This window comes from Apteryx rowi, unplaced genomic scaffold, assembly GCF_003343035.1.
Source record: "Apteryx rowi isolate R43461 unplaced genomic scaffold, aptRow1 scaffold_628, whole genome shotgun sequence".
NCBI lineage: Eukaryota > Metazoa > Chordata > Aves > Apterygiformes > Apterygidae > Apteryx > Apteryx rowi.
In genome coordinates, this window is record NW_020450903.1 from 450,959 (window position 1) to 461,623 (window position 10,665).

Consider the following 10,665-nt stretch of genomic DNA (forward strand, 5'->3'; position numbering starts at 1 on the left):
TTAAAAAAAAAAAAAAAAGTCGGCCATGAGTGAGTGTAATGAAGGTCTGCAGAGCAAGGCTGGCAGCCACCGGGAAAGGAATTTTCTGTATACTGGGCAAGTCCAGCACAAACAGGGGCAATTCAGGAGCCTCTGCGCTATCACCCACCTTGTGACTGAGCTCAGTTACAAGGGCAGTGGGACTTTTGTTGTCGGACCTAAGCAGCACCGGTCCCTTTACTGAGTACACTGGGAGCTGTTCCTCTGTCGTGCTGGTTGCCCCCTGGAAAATGGCCAGAGAATGCCCCCTGTTTTATACCATCCTCCAGCAGGTCTCAGTCTGGCCCTAATCAACCTCAGTTCTATAACCAAGGTTTACTAAACTGCTGACCATCTACCACCAGTCTCTTTTTCCTCTTTTTTTTTTTTCTTTTTTTAAAATTTTTTAGCGTCTGTTTGTCCCAACGTGGGTTCCCCCACCCTTCCGTCACTGGAAGGTTTAATGCTGAGTGAAAAACCACGAATATTCTTTGAATGTGTTCTGCCAAGTCTCTTTACAGTACAATACTGGCAGGAGTGAAATACTGGGGCCAGGCAAATATGCAAGCTCCATCACATTAAAGGAAGCAGGGCAGCACAGTTATTGCATCATTCCATGGCTTCCCAGACATTGTTGTTATTTTTTCATTAGTGCAACAGGACTGCACTTGGTGCTTTTTGCTAAAGAGCCAGGGAGGCCCCAAAAAGCTGTTGATTGGAGAAGAGAATGYGGCAATTGGAAAGACGAGTGGTTTACTGCACTAATTTTATAGTGCAGCTTTTACCAGTTTGTGTTAGAGGGAACCAGCAACATGATCTGTGTTCACTTTTTTTTTTTAAAAAAAGACACATAGCCAAATACTCAAAACTATTTGCTTGTTCAAGACAACTTATTTGAAAATTTAACTACTACTGAGTCAACTAACAATTTTCAACAGTAAGTCATTTCAATTCCATATCATATGCTTTTAATTATATCAGCATCTGTAACTTTTTAATTACCTTTTTTTAAAAAACCTTTTTTCAAAGCAGTACATAAATCCCTAGTTATTTAACTTGGGTATCAGAACTTGCAGTTCAAGGCTCCACCACTGCAGCAAAATTCTGCTCCCAGACCTGCCCAACAGACTACAGGTGCTCCGTGTTTTCTCTTGGCATTCCCCAAGTGCCTCAGAGAAGTGGTACGTGTCACAGGATAACTGGAGAAAAACCTACCACCAAGATTTTAATGAGTAATTCTGCCAAGGAAAAGCTTCTAGGGAGATTCTCACCTAATCACAAGTGGAGAAGAAGGCAGCCAGGATTCCGGTTCAACAGGGAGGTGCCTGAAAACTTGCTCTATGACCTATCATTTCATGGCTTGGCGCTGGTATAAATTCATTCTTCTGGCCCTTGTCCAAAATATATTCAAAGTGACAACAAACCACAGTTTTGTCTGGCCAGCTACCCTATCTTGTCACCGCAACAGGATTCCCAAATGATAGAAGAAAACCCATGAAACTGGTGAAGCTGGTTTTGTGCCACTGGAGAGCTGCAAAAGCAATAGGATTAGGCCACATYGTATAAGCCGATAGCCAAGCCAAAGCTTCCCTATGTGGGTTTATGAACCTTGGAGAAAGGAAGCAGATCTGTAACCAAAGTAGAATTGATTACAGTCATGGTAAAAGAAGGATCAAACAGCTGAACTGCTCTGTGTTCCACCTAGATTAGAGTAAAGCACATAACTCGCCAGTGAAAACAACTGGAAAAAAAAGAGAGAAACTTGCCAACCAAAAGGTGCCCGGCAGCTACCACAGAAACAAGTTGAGAAAACAAATTACGGCAATGCTGTCCGTGCCTTCCCATTAAATAGTGAATATCACTGAACTGATAACTAGGCAACAAGATACAAAGCACCCGTCACAATATCAAACTGCACTCAACAAAAAGATTCAGGGAAAGGGTTGACTCTTTGCTAGCTTCAATATCCAGAGCAGCAAAATGTGGAGTATTGAGGAACTTCTCTGCTTAAGCAGGGGAGGGAACAATAATTGGTAAAACTCGTTCCCTTCAGAAACTGTGTAGTGTAACTTCCCCTTGCAATGGCTACATCTGCAGACACTCCGGTCCTGGCACATATCAGGTCATTGAAAAACAGGAGATTAGGTTGTCTGAATTTCAATGTGGCTAAGAAACAGCACAGCTTCTCTCTGTTATTCTGGATCCTGAGCAGCATGTGGCAAASTTGAAGGGGCTAAAGAAGAAGCAAACCACAATTTACAGTTGGGGAGCGGTTAGCTTCTGACTCTGGAAATAAGCTCTGCAAACAGCCTGAATGGAAACTCGAGTACCAGTGTTAAGGAAATACATTACACATTTTCATTGTAGTCATTCTGCTGTTGTGTGTACAATTTTTTTTGGTAGAAATTTGCAAGGAACAGCCACCTAATTTATTACGAGATGAAATTCTTAAACTAACATATTATCTAGTTCAGCCTCCCAGGACAGTTCACACCTCTGACCCCCAGTGTCAGCAGGTCATTTGACTCCTTTTGGGAGACATGAAAAGCAAGAGGAATCTCATTTCTTACAGAGTGATCAGCTAGCAAATTAGCAATCGAAATCTCAACAGCCCTGTGTGCCTCGAGCTCATTTACTCTCTGAAGAAAAGTTCTGGTGAGGGAGCAGAATAACAAAGCCTCTAATATATCTCAGATGCCATTGCACCCAGGCCGTGAAGTTTATATTTCCTTAACAACTTGGACACAATATTGTGTGTCAGAACACATGCACTTGTCATTAGCATGAACATTAAGAGGAAATGAACATAAATCCCAGATTTAAATGTGTAGTTTGAACATTCTGGGACAATTAAATTATTGATAATGGTTATCTGTCACCAAGCAATAAATCATGAAGCCTTGGAGTGGCAAAAGAAAAGCTATCTTGCTGCTGACAGATGCAAAGGCTGAAAGATTTGCTCAGCCTTTAAGGTTCCAGAAGTAATTATAGAAAAGTGAAAGATTTCTTTTCTTGCATTTTTTCTCATCAATTCTAGTATTTCCATACTCAAAACAACACTTTCTCATGACATCTTTTCTTATTCGACCTCTAATTTTTCTGACATTTTAATGAAAGCAAGGACCGAAGCTTGAAATGAGCGGTGGCTGTAGAGCAGGCCTAGCTTTCTTGCTGTATGTCGGCATGTGCTGCTCTGCGCAAACTGAGGAGCTGCCTTCCAGAATTTTAAAAAGTGATGGACTCTCTTCTGACAGCAAAGTCAATGCAAACAAACTGCAGGCTGGAAGAAAACTACTACAAGACTGGGAAAATACAGGAATTACATAAAGAAAACAAGCAAGCGGGGAAGGAGGGGAGCAGACTGAGTAGATGACAGCAAACAAATGCACCAGAGAGGGATCCCCTGTTAAGTCACTTGATTTTTGCAATTAAAATAAGGACTTCATATCAAATTTTTATATCAAATTGCACTAAGCTGAATATAATACTGAGCTCTCATGCTCAATATAACCAGATTTCTTAAGGGGCTGCAGGTTTGTCTGGATAAGTAGCAGCGGGTGGCACAAGAAAGGAATAAAGACATTTCCCTTTGGATCGCAGGGGCTGTAGGGAGTAGCTGGTGCCCGGTCRGAAATGGTGGGAATACTGGGGCTGGATGGCTGGGGCTGCTCCAGTTCATGCCGGGGCTTGAATAGGCTGGCGACGGTGCCAGGCCCGGCGTGCGTGAGCAGTAAGCGGGAAGTGGCTTTGTGGGGGCTCCTTTTCAGCCAGCCGCAGTGTTGTGAAACTTAACACAGCTCTGCAGAGCGAATGGAAGCTTTTCAAATGTACACACTGTACTGCACACTTTGGAGAAGCCAGGAACCAGATTCATTTATTCAGTGTCCAAAACTGAAATCTCTTTATATTAATTATGTGGAATCCAGCAGTTTTAGCCAAAAAAAGATGTATTTTTTAAATATTGATCTTTTGACTGTGTGGTAAGTCCATTGTATCAATTTCAAAATTTCTTCTCCCTGTACAGAACTTAAAAACTGCAGGCATAATACAGGAAAAGAAAACACCAGCTTAAGCCTAGGATTAAGTGTCTGATATCTTTAAACAAAGTCTTCAGCTGAACTACTCAAAGGCATAAGGGCTACCAGCGTGAGTGAGTGTCACACTGAGACCATATAATTGTCATGAACATGACATTTATTGCCCTGACACCTGTATCATAAAATTAGGTTTACTTTAAACTTATTCTACTTGAATTCTATGTTAAACAGTCAGGAGTGCCTTGAGAGGTCAGGCTAAGGACAACAGTTATTGTCAGGGAGGTTTGTTCCCCACAACAATAAGTAAAATAACCCACCATTTTACATATTTTTCATAAGTAAGACTGCCATAAACTGTTCACATCTACAACTTTTCTCACAAAAAAGACAAAAATAAAGCTGAGCCCCTGCCCCTTCTAAATGAATTTGTGAATTAGCATTTTTTTCAAAAGTGTTTATGTGAATAGCTGTGAAGCATATGCTGTTACTACTGTTGTGAAATCTGTAGAATAATATAGATACATTTATTTAAAATAACATACCAGGCCTATGGGCCAGAGCTGGAAAATAGCTGAAATAGTATTTACTTGGTCACCAGTTGCTAGTAGAATTTGTGCCAACTCTGTGACCATATAGGTGTTTGCATTTATCAAAACCAGTAATTGGATTAATATTTTGCTCCCCACACTCTCAGCACCTGCCCAGAGTTGCTTTCCTTTAAATACTCTTTATAGCTTGGAAAGGGCCTGCTGCGACCCCCCAGCTCCGCCGGCGCAGAGGCTCTGCAGCAAGGCRCGGGACGCGGTCGCTGCGCCCTGGGGCGCCAGCCCGGGGCTCGACGGCTCTGCCCCTTCCTCGAGCGCCCGCGACGGGCGGCGGGACGGGCTCCAGCGCCGCAGGAGCCGCCGCGCAGCGCGGAGGGCTGCCACGCGCCCCACCGCCGCCGCCGTTAAAACCTGCGGTCTGAGGGCTCCCTGCAGGGACGTTGCAGTGCTCTAGGCTCCACTTGTACAATTTTGGTTGACGGCAAATTTGGTCATGTTTTTATTTTAAGGTAAGTAGGATGCAGATAAAGAAAGTGAAGTTCTTTTACAGAGGACCAGGCTCAGGAACCTCTTAAATACTTATGGGAGCCTACTGACTGCACTCAGAGAAGCTTTAAAAAAACTAAAAATTAAATGAAAATTCAATACTTTTTAAACATATAATGACTATTTCTTTAAAATGATAAAATGAGAAATAATTCTATCAGTCTTTTAAAATGAAATTAATGAGCCTGCATGCCTATTTCAGAGAAAATACAAATGAAAAGTTGGATTTGCATTTATTTATTTGTGAGAAGCCTCTGCTGGTAGTAAAATTAGTTGCCTTTCGTAGCCATGCTAGTTAGAGGGGAAAAAAATTATAAACGGACACTTCCAAAATAAGGAAACTGTTAATTATTAAATAAAATTAAAAAAAAATTCAAAAGTGAATATTTGACAAATATAATTTATTTAAACATTTGGTTTTTTTCAATTTTGTCACCAGTAATTAAGACATTACTGCTTTCAAGGAAATGTCTTAGACAATATTATTTGTTGAGAATGGTACATACTTTAACAAAGACTAGATAACAGTTAAATAGATGCCTGGGATGTAGTTCAGTGGTTCTGTAATCTGTAATAKGAATAATTGATTACATGGTGGTTGTTGAATACCAGTAATTGATTATATGGTTATTGAAAGGAATGCAGTATTTCTAAATATAATTTTATGTAGAAAAATAAAGTAACTACCTCAAGACTATRCTGTTCTCAGTTTAAAAATGGAAAATCATGAGATAATTTATAATGTGTAAACATGAATGTAATACTTTACTTTTTATTTACAGTTGGTAAGTTTTAATGTGATTTAAATGCAATGTTAATTAAGATAGATATTTCACTAGCTACTTATAAAATTATGCACTATATTGTTTGATGCTGGTAGTAAGAGGAAATGTGGAATGATGTCTACTGCTACAGCTGTTTGCAGTCCTTATATAACACCAGATGTGACATTGATGTATCTGTATTTTGTCCTCTCCCGTGAATTGTAAGTGATCAAACAGGCAAAAAAAAACATAGTGACAGGATGATTAGACAAGTTTAGCAGGAAGGGAATTGTTCAAGACATTCATAAATTACTGCACAGCCACACACAGGCAGTAATGGAAAATGTATTTACTGTAACTTTACAGATATGCAAAAACACATATATCTAAATTGAATCTGAGAAACAAGCTTATTAATTACAGAAAACTACTTTGACATATCTTACACACACCATCAAGGTAAAAACAAACAAAACATCCTTTTGTTTTCGCAGATGTATTTTTATTATTAAAATATTCTCCTATAAACGTTTTATGAACTCTGCTGTGAAATACAGATACTAGATCAAGTAGTCATGCATTTAAGTGTAGCTGTATTGTAAAAGCAGTGTGTTGGAAAAAGCTGTTAAGGCATCAACCATACTTTGCTTTTTCTGTTGCCAGAGCCAATCTGCGAATGTTTGCTATGCAGCCAGCTGCCGCCTCCTGTAGAGCTTCATCAGTAGAGCCTACCATAGCTAGTAGGAGCTAGTAAAAATACAAAAGAAAAACAGCATAAGAAAAACAAATTAATATGCTTTTTATGCAACTAATATTCAAATCATATATACAACAACTGTATAAATTTACTCACACACATGTAGAGAAATAAAATGTTAAAAATCATATTAACCAAAAATCTTGTAAATTAAGATATATAAACAGAATGCTTTAAGTTTTATCATACTTGTACCTGTCATTTCATTTACTGATTTACTGATTATCTTATTACATCTGTCTATCAGTTCTGACTTGGATTTCTTCTTGTGAGTAGAAATTGCACATGCTTTAATTGAAATCATGATTTCCCCCTCAAGGCATAGTAGCATATTTGTCCATGCTCAAGATTTTTAACAAACAAAGCTATGCACTTTTTTTTGGCCTTGATCTTGAAACCAGATGCATGTGAATGGGCCCTCGTGTCCCATTGACTGCAATAGGTTTCTTTATTGTCACAGCAAACCACTCATGTTAAACTGCTTGAGGGATAACGGTCTGGGCATATCATTCTGAAATATTTGCACGTAAGAGTGAAAAACAAAAGTTCAACACAGGCCCCAAACTTCTGGAGCTGATTCAGCTCTTCAGTCATGTGGAGCAGATCCTTTACTCTGGAAGCCATTCAATTTTTTCAGTGGAAATTCCCTTGGAGTAAGGCACTGTTCAACACAAGTATGACATAAGAGAGGGCTTGATGAGAAAATATTTTTACATATCAGAAAGTCATTAATAATGGTTTTGGCTCTTATTTTCTTAGCGTGTTGCAATCAGTGATGCAACTGCAAATGCAATATATGCTGGAAAACAGAAGACTTGCTTAGCTTAAATCAGCTCCATGCAATCCTCAGATTTCTGAAAATCTGCCAAACTTAATGTGAGTTCAGGTATTTTGAAGCTCAGACAGCTCTAATTAAAACCTATATTTTCAGTCTGCAATACTTAGGATTCTGCGTTCACCCAAACAATGTTGAGTCAAACCACAAAGAAATCTGTTATCACTCAAGTCCCGTGCATATTTTTCATACAGCTAAAATATTACATAAAATTATGAACTGCTAAATATAAAAGCATAAATTGAATGCAGACATCAAATTCATATGCTACCTTTTTGTAACCTTCCAGCAATCATGAAGAATGGGCCACAGCTGCACACATATGGCATTTGCTTATAGAGATCAAAGCATTTTATACTTGAGGAAGTATTTGTGTTAGCCAAATGTACAAAATAAGCATCTTGCCAGTCACCTTTCACTCTTTGACCCCTATATATATAACTTGTAAGATTGCCTGTAATATGCCTGAATTATGTAAAAAAGAGCCTTATGTAAATCAAGCATCACTGATAAATTCTTCTAGCCATTCTTCTTCCTATAATTTCCATTAATGTAATCAAATGTTTATGCACAAATAGCTAGATAAGAATTCTTAAAGTGTGAACATTGTGAAAGGATATACCTGAGTTAAAACAGAGAGGCAAATGATATGAGAAAGCTTTATATTTTTATATTTTATTTGTATATAAAATCTAGGCCAAGTTAAGCAGGCAGTGAAGTYAGTGGAAGTTTCACCTCTGATTTCAACCGGGGACAAGACCAAGCTGTACATCTCCATGTAGTGATAAAGCTGCTTTACAGAGCACAAGAGCCAGAATGCAAGCCTTATCAGACAATTCACTTTTTTTGAAAGAAATATTGCTGGATGAATATCCTTCTTCCCTGCTAATTTCTACAGTTGATTTCTCATCAACTTAAACTGTAAAGTGTTTCTTTGGGTACCTCACAATGTTCTTACAGAACTTACAGAAGAAAACTGATATAGACCTTCATATCCATGACTGAAAACCAAAACCATGTATGTACATACTGTACATCTGGTATTTTGGTAAAGCCATAAGTTTCAAATTTTGGAGCAAGGAAACCATATGCCTTATGCGATTACTCTCTATATCTTCATAGACCTAGTGCAAGGCTTCTTCAGTGCAGTGAGTGTGGAACCCAAAACTTCATAATAATTTCAAGATGAGACTTGCTATTTATTCATAAGAGCAAAAGTTCATCATGAAGTTAATGTTTTGGAGATGTTATTTAGTAGAAATAGAGTAAAAAGCAAAAATAAATCTGCCTCTGTTATGTCTACATATGGTATGGAGGCCTCAGTTCAAGGTTATTTATTCTTTCTTTTAGCCACCATTTGTTTCTAGGCTCAGAAGACTTCAGAAAATAGATACTTTTTTGACACTTTCCTAGGCAAGTTCAATATTAAGCAACCACAGCGGTAGGAGGGGGGATCTACGCTGTTTACTTTGGACTGCACTACACATTTCAGGTGGATTTCAGAGAATCAAAGTTAGATATGCAAAACCAGCAGCTCTAACAGGCCAATGATTCAAAATACCTTATTACACTCTAAAGAATAGGTGATATGAATGCCACCAATGCAAACAACAATTTTAATGGAGATATTAAAAACTGGGAATTTTCCATTCTGGGTTTGGTGGGGCAAGGATCAGTCACTCTCTAATTGGTTTTCCTTTTAAGTCACTTGCCAGGGGTAATATCCAGAAGAACTGCCACATTGTACAATATCCCGTATTACATTGTGTCTTAGGATTTTCACAATATGACTTGAAAGAAATATTCTTGGAAACACAGTCCAACACAGTAGCTGCCTCTGGGGATGGAGGATATACAGCAACATTTGCCAGTCAACTTACTCCATGTGCTAACAAAGAGGCAACTGAGGAGACAAATAGCAAAAATGCAGAATGTTTCAATGTAAGTAGATAATTCCATACTTAGGAATCCAACTTTGAAGATTTTGATATAAATGCTGTTACTATCTTTGTCTTAAATGAAATAAAATTTTATCCTCTTCTTATATATCAACAAAGTTATAATTCCTTCAATTCCTGACTGCTGCTCCCTGATCCTTTTGTGGTTCAGCTCAATTCACTGGCAATTTGGTTGTCCAATTCAGCTATGGAAATGCATTCACAGATAGTATACATGGATCATATATACATATTACATATATTTGACAAATCCAAGAAATTTTTTTTTGATTCTGATGCATCAATGCAATATAATATGTCCTTTCTCTTCATGCAATGCCCTTGAACTTCATTTATCCCTTCCCTTTACTGTTCAGGTATTATTTTCTGACCCATGTAAATGTTAACAGATGTGAGAAGCAGTAAAAAAGCATGTGGTATAAATGCTTCTTTATGGCATATAAAAGGCACTTTCCATAGACAGAGAAAGCATTTGCAGTACTATGTAGACTTCATTTTCAGTTGGCAGGTATCTAAGGCAAGAGTCCAAAATTTTTTGCACAGTTAGCACGTCATACCAGCAAATAAGCACAAATACAAGCTGTTTAGAGAACGTAAAGGGCATATGTAGCATTTATGGGTTCCAAAAGCAAAAGTAATGCACAGCCAAATCATCTAAATATTCACAACAATTAAGGAGATTTTGATATTGTTAGCATAGCTTTAAAACAGCACAGAACAGCGTGACTGTATTAGGACTGTACAACCATAGAATATGCAGAATATGCAGGTTGGAAGAGATCTTAGGAGGTCTCTAGCCCAACCTCCTGTTCAGCTAGGAGATCAGACCAGATTGCTCAAGGCTTTATCCAGTCTGATCTTGAAAACCTCCAAGCATGGAGACCGCACAACCTCTTCGGTCAACCTGTTCCAGTGCTGGATTGTCCTCATGGAGGAGTTTTTCCTTATATTCAGTCTCTTCCATTTTGATTTGTGCCTCTTGTCTCTCATCCTCCTGCCATGCATTACTATGAAAAGCCTGGCTCCATCTTCTTGACCTCCTTGCAGGTATGAGAAGGCTGCTATTAGGTACCCTGGAAGCTGTTGCTTCTCCAGGCTGAACATACCCAGTTTCTTCAGCTTCTCCTCACAGGGCAAGTGCTCCAGCCCCCAACCATCTTGGTGGCCCTCCACTGAACTTGCTCTAGTTCATTCATGTCTTTCCT

At 38.7% G+C, this 10,665-nt stretch overlaps 1 protein-coding gene across 1 annotated transcript in view; it reads right to left on the reverse strand.

Annotated features, from left to right (window-relative positions):
- Positions 1-6,543: 6,543 nt before the first annotated feature.
- The window catches only part of ARMC4 (armadillo repeat containing 4), a 59,355-nt gene continuing 55,233 nt past the window's right edge, over positions 6,544-10,665 (reverse strand). Inside the window, exon 10 of the mRNA XM_026084168.1 lies at positions 6,544-6,657. Coding sequence (XP_025939953.1) covers positions 6,544-6,657 — 114 coding nt within the window. The remainder of the gene's footprint in view (positions 6,658-10,665) is intronic.